General features: G+C 36.6%; 1 protein-coding gene and 1 long non-coding RNA gene across 3 annotated transcripts in view; one reads left to right on the forward strand and one right to left on the reverse strand.

Moving 5' to 3' along the window:
• The window catches only part of LOC107660072 (uncharacterized), a 44,831-nt gene extending 22,492 nt beyond the window's left edge, over positions 1 to 22,339 (forward strand). Inside the window, exon 3 of the long non-coding RNA XR_001630966.1 lies at positions 22,264 to 22,339. This is a non-coding gene — a long non-coding RNA (uncharacterized LOC107660072). The remainder of the gene's footprint in view (positions 1 to 22,263) is intronic.
• On the reverse strand, positions 1,667 to 26,901 carry LOC107660071 (glycerol-3-phosphate dehydrogenase, mitochondrial-like). 2 transcript variants are annotated; one of them, XM_016449279.1, is made up of 18 exons: positions 26,693 to 26,900; positions 25,420 to 25,524; positions 24,184 to 24,192; positions 22,673 to 22,844; positions 22,228 to 22,352; positions 21,090 to 21,187; positions 19,840 to 20,003; positions 16,244 to 16,408; positions 15,634 to 15,778; positions 15,325 to 15,518; positions 11,037 to 11,171; positions 10,230 to 10,405; positions 9,634 to 9,765; positions 8,256 to 8,414; positions 5,438 to 5,550; positions 5,275 to 5,353; positions 2,881 to 2,979; positions 1,667 to 2,011 (listed from the first exon to the last, which is right to left on the reverse strand). In XM_016449279.1, exons 2-18 carry the CDS (start codon positions 25,516 to 25,518, stop codon positions 1,886 to 1,888), a joined length of 2,190 nt encoding a protein of 729 aa, XP_016304765.1. In that variant the 5' UTR covers positions 25,519 to 25,524; positions 26,693 to 26,900; the 3' UTR covers positions 1,667 to 1,885. The 2 variants fall into 2 exon arrangements, with proteins under 2 accessions (XP_016304765.1, XP_016304766.1); XM_016449280.1 differs by lacking the exon at positions 24,184 to 24,192 and having other exon boundaries at positions 26,693 to 26,901.
• Between the last annotated feature and the right edge of the window lie 94 nt (positions 26,902 to 26,995).

The following is a 26,995-nucleotide window of genomic DNA, read 5'->3' on the forward strand; positions in this document are numbered from 1 at the left end:
GCAGATGGCAACCAGACATTTAATTACAGAATTGTGTTTCTCAGGCTTTGCAGATTGATTTACTATACATTTTTTTCATACAATAGGAATTGTTTTCAATCAGGATCAGGCTGAAATTACATCCTGTCGGGACAAACAATAATTAGTTTAATTGCTTCTGCTCTTATATGAAAAAAGCCAACAGTTCCCCTCTTAACAGTTCCCCATTTTCAAACCCGTCAAACAACACTGATCCTCTTAAGATCTATGACAATCTCTATGGTCTTTTTTAGCTTAAAAAAACCCAAATATATCATGATGTACCTAACAAGGTCATTACATGAGAATAACCAACCAAAACGGATAAATTCTGAGCAATCTCATTGTACAAAACACATTTCCCTTAAATCATCAAGGTTAAAGCATCCAACTTAAAAGCAGTTTCCGTCTGCTGAAAGTATGAATATAAAAATACATAAGCATGTTAAACCACAAAAATATGTAGTCAAGTAAAAGATTACACTCTTTTAGTGTGTGTCAAACTGTGCGTTTGGACATGCAAAGTTCATTAAGTGTCTTTTTAAAGTTTAAGTTCACCCAAAGATGAAAACTGTTATTTACCATGTTGTTCCAAACCTGTATGACTTTATTTCTTCTGTAGAACATAAAAGAAGACATTTTAAGAAATATTTCAGTGTTTCTTTTCAGATTTCCATACGATGGAAGTCAATGGTAACTAAAACTAGTTTGGTTGCCACCATTCTTTAAAATATCTTCTTTTACGATCTGCAGAAGAAAGTAAGTCATAGAAGGTTTGGAACTACATGAGGGTGAGTAAATGACAGAATTTGAATTTTGGGGTGAACTATCCCTTTAAGAAGCAAGGCACATTAAATACATTCCCTGCTATGCTCTACATAAAAATTTACAGTTATAATATTCCCTTATTATTTCATGACAAATGGATAATCAATTACCTTTACAGGCAAGAATTTATAGGAAACCTACTGAAGTGGAGTTCCAATTGTTCATGAATTTGAATAAGGGATAAAATGTTCAACATTCAAACAAGAGCCCTTACATTTCATTATAATTTGCAAAACCCTCCTGTTGAACCAGAGCCAACACAAAGTCAAAAAAACACTGTACACAAACCGTTTAAGACAAATTAAAATAACTGATCTGTATACAGTAATACAATTGTATACTTAATCACATTAATTAAAAACAAGACAGGATTTATCGAAAGTATGATGGAAATTATAGATTTTGAATAAATACTTTTTTCAGAAAATTAAAAATTTGAAATGATTAAAATACTACAACAACAACAACAACAACAAAAAACAGATTTCATTACTGTAGTTCAGAACAGTAACAATTAAGCAGTATGCAGTGTAAAACTGCGAAATTCACATATAGTGCATTATTTACCTCAGAAGACACCAGGAGCCCTTAAATCTCACCTCACTGTGTTCAGTAGCAAATAATCTGCATTAATAAAATGGCACAACAGAAAGCTCACTGGATAAAGCTGTTCAGAGAAACATTAAAGAGACCATCTATTCATCCTTACCAGGTCACACAACATGGCACTGCATGCATTAGATAAAAATAAAGATTCTAGAATATGCTTTGAAATATTTTTAAAGAATATATTCTGCTCTAATATCTTTTTTTCATTAAAATAAATGTAAACAAGCATGCTAAAACAAAAGTAAAAAAAAAAAAAAGATTGTAGTCAAAGGCAGCCAGCTGGTTGGGTGAGTTAATGACTTAATGACTTGGGTGAGTTAATGAGGATGTGCTTGTTATCTGACCAGCGTGGGCACAGCGCTTTTTGGTGTTTATCCAACTTTGTGATGGGAGCCGTTGTCTGGTGAATGTTTTGGTTTGTAGTTGGGATTCAAACGCCGCCTCCACTGCGGTCAACCGAGACAGGTCCTCTCAGATCCAACCCCTCCTCGGCCGTCTTCATCAGGATAGCCAGACGACTGTCAGAGATTTGGCCTCTCTGGACCGCACTCATGAGCTGAACCAATCAGAGAGAAAAACATATGCATAATCACTACCTAGCTTAATGGTTACAGCCACATTACTTTGTATGATTTAAGCTTAAGAGGCGACTCTTAAGCTTAAATCATATCTCTTGCATTTATATTTTAAAATGCAATTTATTTCTATGGTGGTAAAGCTGAATTTTTATTAGCCATTAGGCCTACTACAGTCTTTAGTGTCACATGGTCCTTTTAGAAATCATTCTAATATGCTGATTTGATGCTATTCTTTGATGAACAGAAAGTTCAAAAGAACAGTATTCTATCTTTACTGTCACTTTTGATCAATTTTCTTTCTTTCAAAAAAAATAAATAAATAAATGGGCCCAAACTTTTTCATCAAATGTAATATTGACCCACTACTTTGCTGTACTTGCATGACTGGAACTAGTTGTCCAAAGACATTACCAATATGGCCTCAAGTGAGCTGACCTGACCTAAACGGACTTTGGTTAAAGCCTGAGCTAGTAATTTAAAGGTTAGTGGTTCAAGCCCCAGAAAGGTTATTACTTTTAACACCTTTCTCCTGACCCATATATGGTAATCTAGTTCATGCTTCATTATAGTAAAAAGTACAGAAAAAGTGCTGCTCATTATTAATTAACTGAAACACCAGATCTACTTTATACTCATTCTGACGTAGGTATGACATTTCAGAGCGATTAATCACTGTGAACCAGTCGGCTTATGACAAAACATGGATATACTGACATGAAGATAACAAGCACTTTTAATTTTGAGGTTTTCACACCTACAACTACAAATCCTGCCTGAAAACCAGAGTGACACCAAGACAACCTGTAGCCTATAAATAGCTATTTTTACAGGTTCTAAGGGTTCATACCTGTAAGAACTCATCCAGTTCCACCTGGCCGTTTTTGTTGAGGTCCACCTCGTTGAGGATCTCATGGAGGGCATTCTCATCAATTTGAATGCTGAGTTTCTGAAAGAACACAAATCAGCGACAGAATCAGTATCTAAGAGACATTAGACTGAGGTTTGACGAAAATGTTAAGGACTGCATATAAACCAAAGACAATGAGAGCTGAGAGAATGACAGCTAATAAGCAATTCACGAGGGGAATTATTTAAATCTTATTCTTTGGTAATAAACACAAACACATACTTCAGTCTCGTGAAACTGCTGCTATCTCTTCTGCCCATCACTCACATTGAAAACAAATTGTGGTCAAACCTTTTTTTTAGCACCCCAGAATGCTTTCACCTATACAGTTGTATTTTTTTTTTTATATTTAAAACCATTTTTAAAGGGTTAGTTCACCCAAAAATGAAAATTAGCCTGTGTTTTACTCACCCTCGAGGCATCCTAGGTGTATATGACTTTCTTCTTTCAGATGAATCCAGTTGGAGTTATATTAAAAATTGTCCTGGCTATTCCAAGCTCTATCATTGCAGTCAGCGGGTGTTGCAGTTGAACAGTCCACAAGTCGTCAAATAAAGCGCGTGCATCCATAATAAAACGTGCCTCACACGGCTCCGGGGGGTGAATAAAGGCCTCCTGTAGTGAATCCATGCGTTTTTGTAAGAAAAATATCCATATTTCAAAAGTAATAAACACTTTTCTCTCACTTCCGTTATCTGTCATATGCGGAAGCCATTCCGGCGAATGACGCAGGGGTGTAACGATTCACTCGTTTTCTCGATGCATCGACTACAAACCCTGACGATGCATATGCATCGATCTTGAAACATGGATTTTGAATTGTGAATCGTCGATTTCGGATTTTAATCGATCTAAAATGCTAAGAATCAAATGAATCGCGATTTCTATAGCGATTTAGTGCTTTCAAAATATATACACATTAAATTACTACAAGCACAAATTAATGGAGACCTTGAACAGTGTTCGTGCCCTCGCATCTCTCCTTCACGCGCTCCATTATTTACCGATCTCTCCTTAGTACTCGTGGCCAGTAATGCTAATGTGAAGTAGTTTTGCTTTTCTGTAGTTTTTCAATGGCTTTCTGTCATACCGACAACATTACCTGAGCAGTCGAAGGCTGTGCATTTATTGCATGGACGCGCGTCCATAGAACTTAAGACATAGAACTTTTGACATTTCTGTCACTTCTGAAATGATGGCTACACCCCTGGTGTGACAAAATGTTAGCCTATACATAATACCCATTAATCGAATCAAAATTAATTGTGAATCGAATCGAATTGAATCGTTCTGGATTTGCAAAAATCATTCTTGAATCAATTCGAAAACCTATGAATTGTGAATCGAATCGATTCGCTGTCTACCCAAAGATTCACAGCCCTACGCAGGACTTATGCGCAGCACGCGCGCCTCTGAGATATGCTAGTTTCGCGAGTTTGTTTATAGGAGCAAAGGAAGCAAAGTTTCCTTACTTTAGCAGAGGAAAAAAAACACATGGATTCGCTACAGGAGGCCTATATTCACCCCCCGGAGCCGTGTGAGGCACGTTTTATTATGGATGCGCGCGCTTTATTTGACGACTTGTGGACTGTTCAACTGCAACACCCGCTGACTGCAATGATAGAGCTTGGAATAGACGGGACAATTTTTTATATAACTCCAACTGGATTCGTCTGAAAGAAGAATGTCATATACACCTAGGATGCCTCGAGGTTGAGTTAAATTTAATTTAACTCACAGGCTAATTTAAATTTTTGGGTGAACTAACCCTTTAATATTATGATTGTTTGACAAATGACGATGGTTTTAAAGAATGTTGGTAACCAAACAGTTGACAGTAGCCACTGACTTCCATAGTATTCCCTATACCATAGACATTCTTCAAAATATCATCTTTTGGGTTCAGCAGAAGAAAGAAACTCATACAGGTTTGGAACAACATGAGAGTGAGTGAACAATGACAGAATTTTGGGGTGAACTATCCCTTTAAGTACAGGTCATCTTGCAGTTTAATCGCGTACCTTGTGGCAATCCAAAAGTAATGAAAATGAATTAAAATGAATTAACATACATAAAAAGTCCCCTCATCTCTTTATATCAATGCCAACTTCTCCTAACCTGATGAATTACATGTAAGACATTTTACATGATGTTGTTAGTGCAAGAAATCTTAACTAACATTGTGGACTCCAGGGGGAAAAAAATATATTTTAAAAACAAAGTAATGTCTGCTTATAACAAATAGTATAACAGTATATTTTTGCAATCTAAAATATTAAGGAAGCTCAGTTGTAATTGTAAGAGACTGTAACTGTATGAGAGATTATAACACACCTCTAACACTTGCTGGACATCCACTGTTGTGATAAAGCCTCTACTCTCCTTATCAAATTTGTAAAAGCGCTTCTTATACCTGTCAATCATAATAATGACAATATTAGTAGAGTCAGACATATAGAATCTTGTATACACTTAAACTCACACACTAATCCTATACCTCGCTATCTCTTGGGCAGTGAGTGAGATCTCTGTTGTCTTGCTGAGCTGCTCAGAGCGAGCTTTGTAACCCATCTCCAGGTGCAGGAACTTCTTTGCTGCCTCCAGCTCTTCCTACAGACACAAAAAAACAAAAACAGACTGAGTAACTTTCCAAAGGTTAGAAACAAGTGAATAAAATGTATTTTTGATAAAATATATATTTTTTTCTGATCATAACAGCAGCACATTTCAGCACAGATTATTTTGTAAACCTATTACAGTATAATGCATGCTTTGCAAATTGGGTGTTACTGAAGGATGGGCAAGTTAAAAGATATATTGGACCCAACAGTTTGTGTAAAAGTGTTGTTTCTCATTTCTTGTCTGAAGAAGGCATTTACATAGAAGTCTTCATGGCACAGTAGGGCTATTAAAATGGCTGAAAAACTAAATTCGAATTTTGTACTTAAATATTATCAATATTCTAATTATATTCGAATTTAAAAGGCATAATTTCAGTTGGGGTGAAAAAGCTTTTGGCTTCTCTCCTGAGGCCACAAGGGGGCGCATCGAACAAAATATTATGCACGTTTCTTCAAAGCATAATAAAATAACACGACAATATTTGAAAAAAGTGCATAATGTTTAAAATAAGGTTTATAAACCTTATATAATTAAAATTGCTTAAACAATTAGAAACAACACAGAATCACGCATGTATGTATAGTTTAATACAAAGGACTGAAAACCAATCACAAAGAGTACATTCTTCATTTAAAAACATGAGATGCAGTGGGTCGGGGAAACCCCGCCATAAAGTCGGGGTATAAAATGTTTTTAAAAAGTTGAACTTACACAATAATTTTACATGGCTTTCTAAACATGTGGCTCTCTTGTGCGAGACGCGAGTGCAACGGTGATAGATGTCCCTCTAGAAAATTTGATAAATATGCGTTCTGTGTGAACGGTTTGGTTTCGGTTTTGACGTAAACAACATCATCTCCGCATTGATGTTATTTTTTCCCGCAATATTTTAAATGAACAACGTAGCAGCGCCGCATCTAGTGGGTTCAACTGGATAGACTAACAAAAACATTATAATGCAACGACACTTACATCGTCATCGCATTTCGTGCGCCACTGATAAGGCTACCTGATGCACATGCACACCTAAAATTACCTAAAATTTGGATTTTTATTTTAAATTCGACGAATATTCGAAATTCGAATTTTTTTTTGACAGCCCTATGGCACAGAAATAAATATATAAATAAATACTGGTCAGACAGATGGTGAAATATGGTCAAATAAAGATACATTTCAGGTATTTTATCCTGAAGAAAAAAACCTTTATTTTCTTTTTTCTAATTCTTCTCACTAGGCTGTCACATATATTCACAATAAACTGAAAAAAAAATAATTTGTATCAAATTGATGTTTTTCGTTTTTTTTTAAGGCATTTACATAAAAGTCCTCAAGCAATAAATAAATAAAACGATCAAATTTTAAGGGTCAGATAGAAGGTGAAATACGGTCATATAAAAGTAAATTACAGGATTTCTTTCCTGAAAAGCCAACCCTTTTAAAAATATATATATATTTTTTTCTATGTTTTACTCAACATTCTGCCAAATGCCTCATTATAAGTCTAAATATTTTAAACTGTAAAAAATGGGTTTGTGTTGTTTCATTTAAAGGCACAGCAATAAAATACATTATTTGATTGATTGATTAATTAATTAAAAGAAATTAAATTTGAAAGGTCAGATAGAATGTGAAATACAGTCATATAAAAGTAAATTATGTTTTTTTTCCCCTCAGGGGGTTATTTATGTATTTATTTATTTTAAATTTCTACTCAACAGACTGCTAAAAAGCTCATTAAAACTGTAAATATTTTCAACATTTTTCTTTTTAAGTTGTAAATAAAACAAAGTTTATTGGAGCATGTTTTATTAGAAAATACCAGTAATAGCTGCCAGTAGATACTGATATATTTTTTTTTTTCCACATTAGAATGAGACTGTTTGAGGCAGTAAAAAGGATTCAAATTCAGCCAAAGTTCAAAAGGTGTTTCATGCAGCTGAAACACAGCAACATGAGAATTCTGGCTTGCCTTGCAGAGAGCTGTGATATACCTGCACTGGATCAAGGCTCCCAGCAGAGCATTGTGTCTGTGTCCGTGCATGTGTGTGGTGGGTGTGGTGCACCTGCATTGTGAGCAGATCTGAGTTCTCAACTCATGGGAACTGAACAGTATCAAAGCTGCACAGTGATCTGTGCTATTATTAGTGCTTCTGTTTATCAGACAGGAAACCAACGACCAACGTGCAAAAGCTGGAGTAACTCTATCACCCTCTTACAAACGCACTACACACACACTTTCAAACACTCGTGCGCGCACAGACGTAATAGTAGTCATCAAGAGGTGTTGTGCTGGGCGTTCATTGCACAATTGAATTGTGATCTTATCCTGAAGTGGAGACTCCTTGTTAAAAAAAAACTATTTAGAGAGTCACACTAACAATAGCTGAGGCCTATTATTAGCTGTTACCTAAATTAACCTAGCTGAGACCTTTAGCTTTAGATCAGTCAAAAATAGCTGTGTTCAGGGAAAGGGTAGCAGGTTTGCACAACCAATAAATTCAATAAATCAAGTATTGCCAACAAAATGTTTGAATAAATTTGAATTGTAATTTGAATTCATATGTATACTAAATGTGAATTTAAAGTGTATTCTGCTTTCATTTTAATTAAATAATCATACGCACACAACACACAACACTGTCAGTCTGTATTCTAAAGTACTGTAATATGCCATGAGATAAATGACATACGTTCTTTTTTTGCTCAGTCCACTGCAGTTCTTTGCCCATGATCTCAACGATACGTGGCAGAGCCTCGTCCGCAGCCTGGACGTTCAGAAAGCCCAGGCGAGTTCGGCGAGCAATCACATCGATGGCTGTACACGCATACTCCTTTATAGCATACTGCACCTAAATCCAGACAGAAAATATCACTTTCATTTTAATTTAACTTCGAATTTAATAGAAACTGTTTGGAAACAATCAGACATCCATTTATTTTTAGGCTGACTGAATGACCGGCAATATTTTCAAATTTCAAGATTTCAACCCAACAGTGAATCTTACTTATTTTTAATGCTGACAGTTATAGTATTTGACCCTTAGCTAAGCTCCACCTCTCAAGAAACAATGTGATTTTCAGTAAAATGTGCTCATGGACTGTAATGAAGTGTAACATTGTAAAGAGTTTATTCTAGGTACTAGCTTATTTCTAAAAACTTTGAAGACTGCTCATCAGAATCAAAATGGAGTCAACTGTCAAGATAAAAGCCTAACTTGAAAGCGATCAGAACAGATAATATTGGTGTAAATGAACAGAACTGTTCCTAATGTTTCACAATGCATTCACTATGTGTGTGTGAACTGTGTAGTGTGACTCTTACTTCCATCTCTACAACCAACTGAATCAAATACGAAAATAAAACAACAAAGACTAAACTTCTCAAAATCAATTAAAATATTTGGTATAGGGAAAATATACTGTAAACCACGTGTCAGCATAAGTGACCTGGGAACGATGTTTTACCATATTTCTGTACAATTTATGCAAAATTGCATTGAAAACATCCAAGCACCTCCATAGGCAATCCTCAAGTCATGTTGGATATAAGATAGTATTTAGGAGTTTAGCGCATATAAACGCCACCACAGTGTCGCAATTTCGAATGGAAAATTCCTTTCTTTGCGTCCTGAGTTTCTGAGTTCTCAAAGTGTCAGTGAAAACACACGGTGGGCACAATGGATACTTGCGTCTGTATTTGACAGTAATTTTGTTCAAATGTATGAATTTTTTAGTTTAACATAAAACTAGCTAAGCTGCATGTACAAAATCCAACAGTACTTCACAATTATGATAATATATACTACAATTCCATTTACAGCACTTTCATAAATTGAAATGCAAGTTTTTTCGTTCTCCAACCAAAGCGATTAGAACACGCATAACATCATAATGAATACTTTCCAACATGTTAATACAAACTTCCCAGGATGACTTGAATGCACCATTACAGAGTAAAAGCTTGGCTGACATCAAAAGTTGCTATTGGTCAGTAATGTTTTAAAGGCGGGGCTTAGCAAATGGTCAACTGCAGGTTAATTGTCATTATTATAATTTCAGAGTGCTTACCTCACTCTCTATGTAGGGAAATTCAGACACAAGGCGTTTACCCACTATAGGCCATCTCTTGCCTGTCACCTGGGCCATTTTGGCCACTTCAAATGATCTTCCTCCGTAGGTTGCTGCCAGGTGCTGAGCAACCTGTGGGTTCAGAAAATAAAAATGTTATTCCTTACGGCTGTAACCATTATTAAATAGATGATTTAACATGATTTAACTTTCTTTCCTTATACAGGAAACCCACTGTAACCAAAGCTAGATTTTAAACATTTGCTTAGGCTGTAAAGATGTTTTCTTTACTAGCTTATGAATAGTTCAGGCAAATAAAACGGCCCCGTTTACTTCGAATTCGATTCGAACTCTTCTTTTATATCTCTCACCAAAGGTCAAGTGCTGTCAAAAATATCTGCATGCTGACCTTTTTAACTATGCTGGCAAAGCAACATCCATGGTAGCGCTACGGCTCCATCAAGCTCTCACGCTTCCAAACAAGGGTTTGCCAGACTTTCTCTCCCCCACAGAATCATGGGGGACTGAAGCGTTATGGACCTGCTCCAAAGAGCGCTGACTGGCAGAATGCTAAGTAGTTGGGCTTCAAAACCCACCTCGTTTTCCAAGCCGTAGTCTTGAACCAAGCGAATGTACAGGGTTGGGGTCCAGTCCTTCCCACCATCCAGCATCAGACCGACAGTCCTGCTGGGACCAGCTGAGAGCTTATGAGCCTTTATGGCTGCGTCAAGGGTCTCCTCAGCCATAGAACGATAGGTTGTCCACTTCCCACCTACAGAAGACAGAGTGCTGTGAAACCTTTATACATCCTTAGTAGAACAATTATCAGTAACCCAATTCCTCATTTAAAGAAAAAAAAAACAACTTTGTGTATATGATTGTATTTTTAAGTAAGATTTAATGTTTTCATATTTTTTACTTATTTTGTTTTATTATAATTTTTGTCTTTAATTATCATTTTTAAAAATTATAATTATATGTTTATAAGTTAATAATTACCGGGTTAGTATGTTTTTTTGTTGTTGTTTTTTTTAAGAAATTAATATTCTTATTAAGCAAGGATGCATTAAGGGATGCAAAAATACTACATTAAATAAATACTGTGCTTTTGAACGTTCATAGTTTGCACAAAAATATTAAGCAGAACAATTGTTTTCAACATTGATAATAAGAAGCCGGGCTGCACAATTTGGCCAAAAAATTTGCTTTTATATATATTATATATTATATCTCAATCAATATGACTACAAAATAAAAATTATAATTATAATTATGATTATTATTACTACAAATATCAATTTTTTTTTACAATAATTACAAACTTTTTCACACTGGTCAAATCCAATTAAACCACTTAATGAAAGAAAAAAAAGAAAAAGAAAAAATGGCACAATGGCACTGACCAGCAATGGTGACGAGTCCGCTGTCGCTGATGTTGACGATGTGGTTACGACAGATGGACTGTGTGTTTTTGGAGTTGGGGTCGGTGACCAGCGGACGAATGCCACTCCAGGCCGCCAGGACATCCCCTCGCCGCACTGAGAACCAAAGAAACCAGAGACGCTGACAATCTCTGACAGCTGAAGTGTGTGTGTCGAGTATCTGATTGACAGGACTACAATAGGCTACACTATTGTATTTATGCAGTCAGTGTCCTGTCTACAGCTACACCCACAACTGTTTATATATGAAAATGACAGTGATGTCTGCATTAAAAGCTATTTTGTTTGGCAAATGACCATAGGGGAACATGGGACGCGAGACTGTCCATAAAAACTGGAACTGCTTTGTTACTTTGTTAAACCAACAAACTGTTACTAGAACATCATGTACGAGTCCAGAGTCAATTTCCCTATTGTGGTGACATCTCAAACATTAATTATTAAGAGGGAGTTGTGTATCGATCTGCGGTACACATGCCACTGTAATATGCAGGTTGATATTTCTGAATGGGGGGAAAAACAGAGACGGCACTCTCATTATCAAAGGGCATCTCTGAAACATTTATGACAAGGCTAGGGAGCTCAGCAGACAGCAGACTGGGGAGACCAATAACACACACACACACACCTTGAGTCTAAATGAACCTCAGCAATAGACCGCTGGGCTGTCGAATGCATTCAAGTAATCAAATTCTCAAGGGAAGAATTCAGTCCATTTCCAAGCTGTAGAACGCACTCGAAGTTTTCAAAGAATCACAATCAGCATACCTAGGTATTCGCAATATATCCGCAACCATATTGGTATAGGCCAATATTTAATTTTTTTCATTTTTAAAACTACCGTCATTGGTCAATTAGGCTGAGAATGGAAGATAATAATTTTTATTTTTGCATAAAATTTTTCTTTCTTCATTCATGTCTGAATATTTTTTGGTGTGGGCGGAGCTTCCCACCTGACGAATCAAAATTAAAGTTAATTAAATTAAGCCAAGCGACTGACTAAATGTAATATAGTTCGTCGCAGCTGCTCAGGACAAAAACTCTGACATGAATGAGATACCCTTCAGCACTTACCAATTTACATATATATATATATATATATATATATATATATATAGATATGTATATTTGCAGGAAATATTTTATAGATTTTATCATTCTGTGAATTTCCTGGGAGAGCTACGGCAGAATTTGAGATAAAAATATTTAAAAGTAAAATAAATAAATAAATAAATAAATAAACAGATGTGCAAATCATATCTCTTTCCATGCAATATACTGTACACACATTTAAGAATAGTCTGTTGGTATCTTTCGAGGGAGTTTTTTTCACTGTCGCCTTCAGCTTGCACACTATGACTCATTTCCTGTAAAGCTGCTTTGAATAACATTTATCAACAAACGTCTATGCAAATAAATTTAAACTGAACTGAAAACATAGCACACTTTAAATAATGGGCAGAAAAAATTATGCTATTCACTTGTTACGAAAAAAAAACTTTTATATTTATAATATAATGACAAAAAAAAACAAGTATTTCATTTATGAAATAACATATTGTCTTTGTATGCATACACACATGAGAATATATGCACCTGGCTTTACATTTCAGTGGCATTATTTAGATAACAACTTACTGATAACAACTATTGTTCTTTCTTTTTATAGAACAATATAATTAATTTTGATTTCACTTTTTAAAATTCTAGATTGGAGCTTTAGTGTGAGTGTTTAAATGTTAAAATTTTATAGAGTTATATCAGCCATTATATCAGTAATCAATAACATAAAACAATTATCAAATCAACAAAAAATTCTATATTGGCATTTTCAGAATTATGTTTTGTTTTTAGTACATCCCTCCTTTAAACAGGTGATTGATCAAATTAGGATCAGTGTAAAAACATTCTGAATGAGAAAAAATAAGAAAGTCCAGATTTTTCAAATCTCTCTGTTCATCTCATGCAATCATCCTTCTTTCTCTCTCACACAATATCTCTACTTGAGGGACAAACAACAAGATCTTGCCCCTACATTGTCATTGTGACAAATCTCCCACAGCCAAATCCCTTTAGCTGCCTTCACTAGAGCCGAGTCCAGTCCAGCCTCAACCCTCCATCTAGGCAAGGTCTCGGTGTCATTCCTCCGTCACTCAATCCATCCTCATTCTCCATGATCTGCGTTATTCACACTCTCATACAACCCTCCCAGGTCAACAGAGTCGTTTGGTTGCTCATTCATGCCCGGAACAAAGCAGAAGACACCCAGACAAACGGCAGCCGTCACATTGTGGGTTATGTTAATAATCGACAGCTGGATGACTTTCTACAGAAAGACACATGCAGCGTTGAATGAGATAACGAGCCTCAATAAACTCTTAACGAGTTGCCCAACAATCAGAGAAAGAAGGAAGCATTTTTTTGTGAGGAAAAATTAGTTATGAAGCTAATCAATCAAGCAATCAAGCCCGCATACACGGTGCTTTGAACAATTAGAGGGCTGCGCTCAAAATTCAATACCTCCGCTTTCAGAGGAAGATGCTTGGAATAGTTATCAGTCCCAACTAGCAGTTACTAGACTCAACACAACCAATACAAGCCATTTTGTCTACAGTGCTGTCTGTTTGTTCATTAACATGCATGCATGCAGTATGTAGAGGCCTCTTCAGATTTTTTAGTCCAGTGGATTTTTTATGCAACTTACAAAATAGTTCTTTGCATCTTTCATATTTAAGTCGCACTATTGAGTAAATGTTTGTCTAAAACACTGTGGCCGAAACCAGCCATTCATACCGTTCTAAAGTTTAAGGTCAGTAACATTTTTTGTGACAGTAAATACTTTTACACTGTTACACAACATTTTTATTCAAAATAAATGCTGTTCTTTTGAACTTTCTATTAATGAAAGAATTATGAAAAATGCATCATGGTGTTTTACAAAAATATCAAGCAGCATCAGTTTTCAACACTGATAATAATAAGAAATGTTTTTTGATCACTAATTTAGCATATTAGAATGATTTCTGAAGGACCATGTGACACTGAAAACTGGAGTAATGGCTGCTGAAAATTCAGCTTTGCCATCATGGCAATAATTTATATTATAAAATATATTAAAATGCATTAAATACATAAAATGGTTATTTTCAATTGTATTAATATTTTACGATATTAAAGATTTTACATTTATTTTATTATATCAAATAAATGCAGCACTGGTCATCATAAGAGACTTCTTTCAAAAACATAAAAAAAAAAAAAAAAAAACTTTTGAAAAATAAGGCATATATAAATTTGGTCAGTTCAGTTGAGTCACACTTTCTGCAAACTCTTTACTTAAAAAAATCTTTATCTAGCCATCTTCATTTTGAGAAAAACAGGTATGACTTTTCCCCATAAAACAAAAAATTAATTATTAAAATGTCAATGCTCTTTCCCATACAAAATAAATAAATAAAGATGTTTGATTGCCATTAACTGTTCCTGCACATATGTTCTTCTGCCATTGTGAACAGAACAGTAATACAGTACTCTGGAAGCATTTCATGCATTTCCTTTATTCAATGGCACCACAACAGCGCTACTGAATCTACTGTACAGCAAGAACCAGGAGCGTCAGACAGGGGTAATGGTGAAACAGAGTTACAGAGTCAACCAAGGGAGATCCCAGAATACAGTGCAGCCAGTGTAATTCAAACAACTCCTGAATGAAGGAATGAGTCGGTTATTTTTAGTCAATCAAAACAATACACCGCAACCAGTATAATAGAGACTTAATGCCAATTATTTCCACCTCTAATGGTAATACAGGCACACTATGTTATAAATAACATTCAGTTTCTTGCACAGACCGATTGCTTTGCTTCATAAGATCGCAATATATTGCTAGAAGTCACGGGTATTAATTCTGTGTTGCCTGATATGCTTTTTTTGACTCTCAAAGTGACGGCAGCTGTTGACTTGCATTTTATTAATCACCCAGCCTTGGTAAGCATAAGAGACTTCTTTCAAAAACATTAAAAGATCTTTCAAGTTCTAAAATAATTAATGGAACTGAAATCATTAAGAAGAATCTGTCTTTAAAAAAATATCTTATTTCGCCTAGGGCACCAAGTGAACCAGGACTCTAGGGGTGTAGAATCAACATGTACTATTACTTTTTTTTTTTTAAATTCCGTTTTCCTGGGTGTAGCAACATATAACATTCAAAAACCATTCAAAAGAAAACGCATGGATGTGGTAATATTACCTTCTACGTCAGGGCTGAGGTAATTTCGTACTTCGCTCAGGATAAAGTTGATGTCATCTTCCACAGGGATTGGATGGGCGGTGACTTCAGTGGGTGTATCTGTCGTGCCGGCGATAGTCATCTTCTCCCAGGGCAGGAAGAATATGACACGGCCATCACTGGTGGCAGGGTCTAACAGCCCCATGTTGTCTGGGCTATAATTGGTAGGAAGAGTACAGATGTATGTAATCTCTCTATGCACTGTTAAAACCATAAAATTACACTCGAGGAAAAAAAGGTACAATATGATTGCAGGATTCAGGTAAGTACCTGTAATATCCAGGGATTATAATGTGCACTCCTGCACTAGGCTGGCAGATGTTGGCAGTTTTCTGGCTGTCCATTTTGCGCAGTGAGTCAGTGAAGGGGCCGGTAGCGTTAATGACACATTTGGCACGAATGTCAAACTCCTGCCCTGTGAACGGCAGTGTGAGGTGTTACACTAACTCAACGCAGCTGACTGGGGTTATTTGCTGAGGATGGAAGACAAATCTCTTCATAAAAGGATTCTAAGCAGAAAATTTAAAGGGCTTACTGAAAGGTGATTAGTTGCTGGGTTGTGGGGAAATTAAACTTTAAAAGAAAGCAAAGATTCAAGAAATAGTCTTTACATAGACTTTATATTAAGATCTCATCTCATGTCTTAAGGTGCAGTCACATTTACCATTGTTCTGCAAATTTTTGTTTGCAAAATCTGAATTTCGTACAAGGGCGAAAGATTTCCATGCATACATTTCACAATTTAAGTTGATCACACAGATCCACTGCGTTGACCAACAGAAAGCTGCATACTTCTGTGTAAGCTGTCATTTCATAAGCGAAATGTCAGTTTTCTGGCACTAAAACAGTTAATTTAGTTTTCGGTCTGGGTATATCTCACCTGTGATTATGTCTCGGCAGTGGGCTCCACAAACTTTCTCTTGGCCTGTTTTCGGGTCTGGTTTCTTTAGCAGATGAACCACCTCTGTGTAGTTGGCAATAGCAGCACCATGGCGGGCCGCTGTAAGAGTGATGGCCAGGTTCATCCGGGCATCATTGTGTTGTCCTGAAAAGAGTCGGAGCAGAATGTGTCACAATACTCATATACAAAAAAACAAACATTGTTCATAAATGAGACGTACCGTAGAAATATTTGTAAATAAAGCTATGTATAAGTGCTTGCTTTTTTTTTGTGCATTTTTAGAATACAAAAAAAAACCATTTACAGTGTATTATGTAAACCACATAATAAACCACTTTCCCCACAGAACTAGAATCTCTAAAAATGTTTTTGTTAGAATTAATTAACCTCTTAACTTTAGCTAATTTTTTTTTCCTTCTTGAAACTATACAGTAGCTTCACACACACACACACACAAACACATGTTGGTTTTGGTGGTTTACGGGAACTCTCCATAGGCGTAATGGTTTTTATTCTGTACAAACTTTATTTTCTATCGCCCTACACCAACCCTACACCTAAACCTACCCTTCACAGGAAACTTTGTGCAGTTTTAGATAAAAAAAAAAACACCATTTAGTATGTTTTTTAAGCCTTTTGAATTACAGGGACACAGGTAGTGTCCTCATAAACCACTTTCATATTGTAATACCTGTGTCATACCCATGTCATTATACACATTTTTTTGTCCTCATAAACCACCCAAACCAGTGCGCGCACACACACACACACACACACACAGTCATACATATAAACAGGGACATTCTATAGACTTCTATTTTTTATATACAGTTAAAAATACAGTAATCTAACCTTTACAGAAAACTTTCTGCATTTTTACCTTTTTTTTTTTTTTACTTTTTTTTTTATATAGTTTTTAAAAATTAAGACATTTCCAAAAGAAGGTTTTTGGGAGGTTTCGTCAGATTTAGCTCACCTCTTGGTACAAATTCATACCCAAAACATGGTTAAGTAGGTACAAAATGTTTTTCTGTACTTGCCAGAGGCCACTGCACCCAGTTAAGATTCGCTTTATGATTGCAGTGTTTGAAGTGGTATGACGGTGTTCAATATTGTTATAGGGCCTTTTGAGGCATTTAAACTATTTTTTAAACACATTTGAAACATGAATTACAGGAAACCTTGAAGCCAACGCGATATCACTCTATTACGGCAACTAAAGAGCCACTAGATTAAAAAAAAAGCCTCTGTGTTCTGGGTCTGTGTTCTCGATGCTAAAGAACCAGAGGGATAGGTAACCCACGTAAGCATGTCTAATGCTAACACATGCTCAGGGCAACTCTACCAGACAATGAAATAATAACACAGGCAGGAAGCCTGTTTAAAGGGCACACTTCTCAAAGAATAATGTGCAGTGAAGGCACCAGCATGCTTTGTTAGAGATCCCATGAACCTGGGTTTGCCTCAGTGCTCATGGCTCTGCGCTCAAATCATGATACAGGGAAAATATCATGTAAGAGGACACATCACAGCTCACACGGAAAGCTGTGTCCCGCAGCAGTAGACAAGAAACACTTGGCTGAGCTTGAATGTTTATTAGAGTACAGCTCACAGGTATGGCGAAAAGAGCAGGGCTTTTGTGCTGCAAGCAGGATTCTAATGAAATAAAGAAACCGCGACATTATAAATGACTGAAAACGCAGATAAGGGAGTTTTAGCGTCAGATTAGATTAATAAAAAAAGACCTACAGAAAGAATGAATGACATATCATAGCGGAGGAGGGATGTGATGGGAGGCCGTGCATGTGGATGAGATAGTGAAAGAAAGAAAGGGAGAGAGGACTCAAGGAGGATGAGGGACAGGAAGAGAAGAAGCGAGAGAGTGCGAGTAGAGGAAAAAGAGAGAGAGCGGGAGAGAAATAGAGGGAGGCAAATAGCGACAGGCAGGCTGCGATCTCCAGCGGAGAAGGTCAGATTCGGAAATGTCACGGCCGTGATTGTTCCAGATTGAATAATTGGAGAGAAAAGCCGGCTGACAACCCAGGGGAAGAAGGGATGGGGGGTTGGGGGGGACAGACGTGGGGAGAAGAACGAATAAAACCTCTAAACTGTCATTACAATCGCCGGTTTCGATTCTCCACACACATACATACGCAAATGAAGACGCTATTTAACGCAGTCACTGGCAGCACGTAAACACGGCGCGGCAGGGAACAGAGCATCCAGACGTCTCTTTGCCTCTGTTTCTCCCACAGATGGACGCGATGTGACAGATCGCTGCTCAGATAGCCGCCTCACTCCCCCTGAATATAAGCTGCCCGGGCACCCTGCGAGGGACCGTGTGTGTCAACGCAGGCCAAATGTAGTTTGACAGGAAGCACCGGAAGGCAGGATTGGTGGGCGGGGCTTGTGCTGCCACGAACGGAACCTTGAATAAAGGGGACACATTCTGCACACCCAGACTAACCAGGAACATATGGAAGTTTTGCCTGGTGGCAGCCTCGGGCGGCGCAGGGCGCAGACGGGCCAACATAGACACGAGCACAATGAGTTCGGCCGCAACAGCCGGTGGTGGTTTTACAAAGATTATGAAGGAATGTCACAGAGACAAATGAGATGGCAGTTATTGCCGCATAAAATCGCAAATGAAAATAGTTATGATGTTTTCATGATAACAAATCTTGGATTGACATACAAGATTTTTTTCTTATTTAAAGAAAAATAATATCTCTGTCCCTTTTCTCCCTATCACAGGCTTGGCAAAGGCATTACTCGTACGTTTTAAGGGTGTGAATCTATGGGTTGACAGCAATTTGTTTTCTGGATGCGATCACAACAGTTAAATGGCACTGGTTCAGTTGTGGCCACGTAACAACTGTTGTATTTAACTGTAAAGTTAGTTAAACAATTGCTACAGTTAATATGTCATTATATTATACTATTGTACTGTATGTACACTATCATTCAAAAGTTTGAGGTCAGTAAGATTTAAAAAAAAAAAAATCATTACCTTTATCCAGCAATAATGCATTACATTGATCAAAAGACAACCAAGACATTTATAATGTTACAAAATTTCTATTTGAAAAAATGGTGTTCTTTTGAATATCACATTCATCAAAGAATCCTGAAATACAAGTATCACAGTTCCCACAAAAATATTATGCAGCACAAAATTGATATCAAGAAATGTTTCTTGAGCACCGAATCAGCATGTCAGAATGATTTCTGAAGGATCATGTGACCCTGAATACTGGATTAATGGCTGCTAAAAATTCAGCTTTGCCAACACAAGAATCAATTACATTTTTTAAATACATTAAAATGATGACTTGTAATGATATTTCAAAATATTACTGTACTTTGATCAAATACTAAAATAATATTCTTACTGACCCCAAACATTGAACGTGTATATAGTATAAAATGACTTTAGAAATTCATTCATTTTTAGCATTTTAAATTGATTACTGGACAAAATAAATTATAAAAACAAAATGTGCGTAGTATCACCTCAGCTCTGAACATTTTCAGATCATACTCAAGACTGAAATTATAGATTCACTCCTGCTCACCATCATAGTAGACAATGGCTCCCACGAGTTTGTCTTTCTTCAGCATAGGGAAGAGCTCCAGTGCTTTGCTCTTGCTCAGGACGTAGCTACTCTTCAGACACTGTGATCCGGCAACCAGGTCGTACATTTTAATGCCAGCCCAGTAATATGGCAGCTGCCACCACCTGTGTAAAACATCAACAGTCATATTTAGTACCAGTAACACACTATCATTGTCTGTGAATTCAGCAAATGTACTGACTGCACAATCTCTATTCAAATATACAAACAAGGATATTTTGAGTACCCTGGTGGGAGAAAAAATGCTGGTTTGCTGGTCTTAATTGTTTTCCCAGCCTTATCTGTTTGCTGGTTAGCCTATATAAGTAACCAGGTAAGGTTGGTTTAGGCTTTTTTTAAGCAGGGTGTATTACTAAATAAAATAGATATATTCTCCATGAGCAGAACTGGATTTGTCCAAGTGCCACTAAGTCATATAGCACCTTGTGACATATTTGTTTTAAGTTTAAAAAAAAATCGGACAGGCAAATGATGTAATCTTGAGGTTTCTCATTTCTGTGACCCTTTCACACTTCTCCGGCTGCTTTAAATATCAGAGCAAGGCATAAATGCCACGAGTAATTAATAATGATGATGGTAAAGACAGGAAGATCCTTTAAAAACCCAGAATGACAAGGGGCAGAGACTGAGGAGGCGAGAGGTCCAGCATTGATCCACAGAATATCCGAACCCCACCTGCTGCAGGGGTCCATATGAAAGGTGCAATGCCATTTCTGTGAACTTACCAATGGATTTAAATACAAAAACTGTCTTTTATGAATCTAGGATGTCTCTGGTGTTTCTCTTTAACTTTGTTCTGTCTAAACCCCATATTTCCATTCCTTTTTTATATATTTTTTCCCTTTCAATGATCAGTGTTTTTATTGTCGGACATGTAAATTAGTGAACAGAGTAGTAGTAAGTAGTAATTAGATAAAACTGGTTTTCTTACTTGTAAACAGGAAGCATTATAGGTAAAGGTGCGGACAGGTGGGGAGCGTAATAATTTTAATTTTAATTTTTAATAATTACTATTCTGAAGACAGTCGGTTCCCTTCAGAGATACATTCATATATCTGTCTAAACCCCATATTTCCATTCCTTTTTTATATATTTTTTCCCTTTCAATGATCAGTGTTTTTATTGTCGGACATGTAAATTAGTGAACAGAGTAGTAGTAAGTAGTAATTAGATAAAACTGGTTTTCTTACTTGTAAACAGGAAGCATTATAGGTAAAGGTGCGGACAGGTGGGGAGCGATGTTCAGCAGATTGGCACGTTCATGAAGGGCCTCTTTCACCATCATGTACTAAGCAAGTAGAAATAAATCTGTTAAGCATGTAATTTATGTTCTAAAACAAAACATGAAAATGTCTTCAATCAATGTTAACCACAGAGGTCAATTTACTCATAAATTAAAAAAAAAAAACAACTCTACTCTAAAAACCCATAGAAAATTCAAGTCTTTGAATTATCTTCATTTGGGGGCTTTTGACAGCAAATACTGATATGTGACCCTGAACCACAAAACCAGTCTTACGTCGCTGGGGTATATTTGTAGCAATAGCCAAAAATACATTGTATGGGTCAAAATTATTGATTTTTCTTTTATGCCAAAAATCATTAGGATATTAAGTAAAGATCATGTTCCATGAAGATATTTTGTAAATTTCCTACTGTAAATATATCAAAACGTAATTTTTCATTAGTAATATGCATTACTAAGAACTTCATTTGGACAACTTTAAAGGTGATTTTCTCAATATTTAGATTTTTTTTCACCCTCAGATTCCAGATTTTCAAATAGTTGTATCTCGGCCAAATATTGTCCTATCCTAACTAACCATACATCAATAAAAAATATTTATTCAGCTTTCAGATGATGCATAAATCTCAATTTCGAAAAATGGACCCTTATGACTGGTTTTGTGGTCAAGGGTCACATATATGCAATTAATATAAATATGATCCTATATTTTACTGTCATTTTATTCCCTATTAAATACTTAATCATATTTTAAATATGCATTTTTAAAATGACATTACGTTGGCCAACAACCAATCCTGACTGCAGTCGTTTTGAGTTCAAAATTTTAGAGTGCTGCTATTTCCGATTATAATTTACAGTATCGTTTTTGTATTTACTTATTGAAACAGTTGATGATCAAGCTACTGTAAGTTTTGGTTATTCATCCTCCACACTGATGCCGCAGATCTGCAGTATCCTACTAAATGTTTGTGCTTTTCTTTGTCTGTCTGATGTGTTCAAAATGTCACAGTGGTGGCGTAAGCAGCCTTGCAATCCTTCTTCTAAATATTAGGGGCAAATAGGGAAAAATGGGCCTTCACCTGCTCATAATCTAGTTTCATGATGGCTTTCTGCAGATAGCGGACTCCGCCGTGAATGAGCTTGGTGCTTCTGCTGCTGGTGCCTGATGAAAAATCGCTCCGTTCTACCAGGGCGGTCTTCAGATCTGGGCGAGGGGGCAGAAAGACAGGTAAGGAACGGATTAGACAATGCACTGGCATTTCAAGACCTTATGGTGCCAAATATTTAGACTGCAGCTGCTGTCATTTACATATGGCTTTCTCCACTATCTGTAATATCACAACATGTTTATTGCACCCAGGCACATTCTGCCATGGCCTTCAGAGATGAATACAACGTCTAATGAGAATAAAAAGAAAGAAAATTAAAAACAAACTAAATTAACACTAAAATATGTACGAGACAAATCAAAACTGACCTGCACAATAATATCAATAAATATCACAAAACTTAAAATGTACATACTCCGCGTGACAGCGTCTAAGGCACATCCGGAGCCCGTGGCTCCGCCGCCCACCACCAAAACATCAAACTCCTCTGTGTTTCGCAGTGTTGAAAGCTGCTCCTCTCTTGTTGGGAGAGCATCTTTAAACGGCACCTTTAGCTCACCCTGCGCTTCAACATATGCCAGCCGAGCCTGAACAAATCCAGCAGGTGCACAAAACAGAAAAAAGGACCAAAATAAGAAGACAATGTGGTTAAAGACATTACAATACCCTGCATGCTCTTTAAAGATGCAATCCAGAATTGACATTTCATAAGCATTACTGTGCAATTGCATGTCAAATCACAATTCTAAGATGCCCTATATTGTTATGCAAGTTGTCATTGCTAAATCGACATCCAAACATAAGGCTTTTTCTGGACTGATCTTTAAAATATTAATAGTATTAATAATAGATGAATTTAGATGAATTAAATAAGACAAGTAAACATGTCTAGAGAATTACTAGAGAAACACTGAACATGCACTTTTCATAATAATCACTCCACATCAAAATAACATTGAATATATTTCATGAAACATTATGTTAGTCAGCATGCCAAGACATAGGAATTAAGCAGAATGCATAATTGTTCATCTCAAATGTTGGGTTATCAAAGTTCTAATTCAGTTAGTTCTAGTTTCCAGTTCTAGTTTTAGTTTCAACGGGGTTAAACTAAAAAAAAATAATAATAAAAATTAGCACTCATGACACGGTCACTCTTTATGGCAACTTGCACTGTGACCTTTCATATTATATATGTGATATTTTATACATAAGCTTGATATCACTTAAGGTATTTAAACTCCCCAAATCAACTGTGCTTTTCAATCAATCCTCTTATCATTAACAGCGAATCTAAAGTCTATTATAAAGTCAAACAGAGAGACTGACAGTTTGAAATTGTGAATGAACAGCTGCCAATCTATCGGTCACATGAAGGCAAAAAGACGCAAAATTCTAATTAAGAGAAAACAAGCCTGGGCGAAGCTAGGTGTCGAGGGTTTTAGCCATAATGAAACGTTTTATTCATTTTTTTCGTTAGCATTTGGCCTAAATGATTACATCAATCTGCCCCCAAAAGCCCGTAGAGTCCATTTGACTTGCAAATGACCAAATGAGCCCAGACATTTGCAATTTAGACAGTAATAGCATGTAAAAACAAGATTCAGTAATTAGTGTCTATTTCTAAGGACAGACATATTTAAAACATCCGCACACTATTAAGAGAGGCTGTCCTGCAATCAGGACAAGTGCATGACGGAAACAGAGAATTTCATGCAAATATGCAATCGGCCACCGCAGAGTGATACTTCAGCCAGAGTGTAACAGTGCCCTTGCCATAGAGGAGACAAACAGGCACTCACAAACACACACACACACGCTCACCAAATTAACATTACAATCCCAAAGATTAGCATCTGCCACATGCATGATTGCAAGCAATTTTTGAAAGAAGATTCATTCTTTTCTCTTTTGACTTCTGCTTACCCATTTAGGCTGCATTGAGATGACATGAGGGATAAATAAACAAATAAATGGAGAAACATCAGAACAAAAGTTTGTGTCAGTGAAACGCTTAACATGGGATGCAAATGTGACGTGAAGGTGATCTGATTTACTGCTGCAGTACATCCAATGAAGTTTTGCAGAGTGTTCATATTGGTAACAAAATCTCTTTAAATTTGAAGACGTTTAGAAAAAATATTCAAACTCAAGATCATCTTTAAGTTTGTTTTTTTTTACATATTAATCATGTAGTGACAATCTCCATGACAACCATGTCCTTGAGAGTGCCTAATTCTCTCGCTCCCTGGAGTTTCATTGGGATTGGAACAGTTGAGATGCAAGATAATGGACAGATTGGGCTTGGGTAAGATTTAAATAAATGATGAGAGAGAAAATCAGGACTCCCATTGCTCTTCAAGGGTCTGTCTTTTTTTCTTCTTCATTTGTTTCAGAAAGCCTTGTTGATTATCTTAATCTACTTGACCTTCCGTTATTTGGTATAGCATCTAAACAGACGAGACCCCTGGGGATCTTACTAGTTTAAATACGGACAGAACATGGTGTGTGACACACTCCCTGATGGCGTGAATGAGGATCAGATTGTTCTTGATTACATATTCAAGAAAGATCCTTGACACAATGTGTGTATCACTGTTCAAGTGTAATCTCCCTTTAGCAAACAAAACCTCATTTTAATACGGTAGTCTACCCTAGAGAGAGAACGGGGTACGTTTGGAGACTTGAGATAGTACCGAAAGTTACAAATGAGATTTGCTAATGTATCTGGATTTGCTAGGTCTAATCTTAATGAGATTTGTAGCACTCATTCAAGAAATCTATCCTATATGGTTGGTGACCACATGAAAACAAGAATCAAACTTTATGAATTATAAATAGGGAATAATTATAAATAGCTGTAAATTGATCGTAGCTTTAAGATCAAAATACGGGGCCTGAGTTGTACTATGTGAGCTGAATATGGCTGTATCTTTAAGGTTGTATAAACACATAGGGGACATTCCTGAGTCAGGACAAGACATGCTGTGATACAGATGGGCGTGAACAGCTGCATTCTACAGAAAGTGTATTCTGCACTTTAACCTGTAGGGGTCACTGTATGGATGTGAAACGTGAAAACAAAATGCTTGGTATTTGTCAAAAAAATTGGCCAAAACCGAATAAGGTAGAGCAAAAACAATGATGGTTTTAAATCAATACCTGATTCTTCCTGTATTCAAATAACTGTGATAGGCCGAAGGCTGTTGCTACAGCTCCTCCCCCTATTAGGGTTCCTTTCACTGCCTTTCTAAAAGCCATTGATCCCTGAAACATTAAAAAAGTTAAGCAGATTTTTGAATAAATGCCTTTGGAAACAGAAAAAGTTCAGAAAACATCATAATAATAATAATTTAATTTAATAATAATTTATGCATTTAGCAGACGCTTTTATACAAAGCGACTTAGAGTGCATTCAGGCTATACATTTTTTACCAGTATGTGTGTTCACATACATATACATATATACATTTTTTTTTTAAACATAAGGATTTAACAATGTCATTTTGTCCAGAGCTTATATCAATGGCAACGACAAGTTCATTCTGTTTCATAATTACCTGTATTATAAATTCCTTTCTGATGTCTTGAAATTAAACTCCTTGACCTTATCCATATGTCCAGCAGCAGTTGTGTAAACTACTGTATGAATCCAAAAACTCACAATCTCTGGTGAAGGTCAAAGTAAAGCTATAATCAATCTCGACCTAATGCTCTGGGTAGGGATGCAAGTCATTTCACTACATGATACTAGAGGAAGTGAATGAGTCATTCTTACTACACTGTTTGAATTCATTCTTACTACACTGTTTGAATTCACGCCTGTCCCACATGGTCCGTGTACGGCCAACCATGTGCAAGAAAGAGAGAGAGAGAGAGAGAGAGAGAGAGAGAGAGAGAGAGAGAGAGAGAGAGACCACAATGTCTGAGAGTGATCTTACAGGGTTATTATTTTACCAGTTTGTGTACGAGAATGAGACTCCTAGACTGGAGTGTAAACATGTACAGTAATTCAGGCTAAAGTCAATAATATATTACATCTCTAAAATCTTGCCTCAAACCGCTTTCACTTCATTAGAAAAAAACAGAACAGTTCCCTTTATGCTCAGTTCTTAAAGACAACAGTGATGAATACAGACTCGTATAGTGTATCCGCTGCATCACATGAACTCATTAATTACTGACATCGAATCAAAATCATCACCGATCGAGCTCGTGACAAATACATCGGTGCGATAACATAAAGCAAAGCCCACGGCTTGGAATTTTACTTATGATGAAGCGATTTCTATAACACGTATTTCAAGAATTCACACACTATGGGGCTGGTGCAACAGTGGCTGGCTCGCATCCAAGAATAGATCGGACAGGCTCGATGATCTCGACGTCAAATAATACAGCAAGTAATATGCCAAGACCACTGGTTTTTACTTACTGGTTCTGGTGATGGTGACGATGATGTCTAAAAAGGAAAACCATGGACAGTGAAGGTATCAACTGGGTGATGTTTACAATGTTACTTATTCAGGAATCCAGGAAGTACAATGACAGGAAGTATTTGACAGACAGGTGGATGGACAAATCAGTACAGAGGATTCACAGCTCTCGTCCAATCATTTTGAGGAAGGCGTGTCCAGGCGTCTAATTGTAGACGCACTTGGAATAGAAAGGCGTTTTGTACGACCATTCTTTATGAGGGACGGTGTACAAACACACCTAAGACACTATTTAACTCTAT

The sequence above is a fragment of the Sinocyclocheilus anshuiensis genome, unplaced genomic scaffold (assembly GCF_001515605.1).
Source record: "Sinocyclocheilus anshuiensis isolate Anshui unplaced genomic scaffold, SAMN03320099.WGS_v1.1 scaffold55, whole genome shotgun sequence".
NCBI classification, from domain to species: domain Eukaryota; kingdom Metazoa; phylum Chordata; class Actinopteri; order Cypriniformes; family Cyprinidae; genus Sinocyclocheilus; species Sinocyclocheilus anshuiensis.

Bases quoted from the DNA above. Each gene is read 5' to 3' on its own strand.
- LOC107660071 (XM_016449279.1), bottom strand. From the start codon at position 25,518: ATGGCTTTTAGAAAGGCAGTGAAAGGAACCCTAATAGGGGGAGGAGCT. The intron at 21,188-22,227 runs GTGAAGGCCCAT...CTACTTGCTTAG, and splicing joins TGAAACTAGATTATGAGCAG to TACATGATGGTGAAAGAGGC. The intron at 2,980-5,274 runs GTGTGTTATAAT...GTGTTCTTTCAG, and splicing joins ATGTCCAGCAAGTGTTAGAG to AAACTCAGCATTCAAATTGA.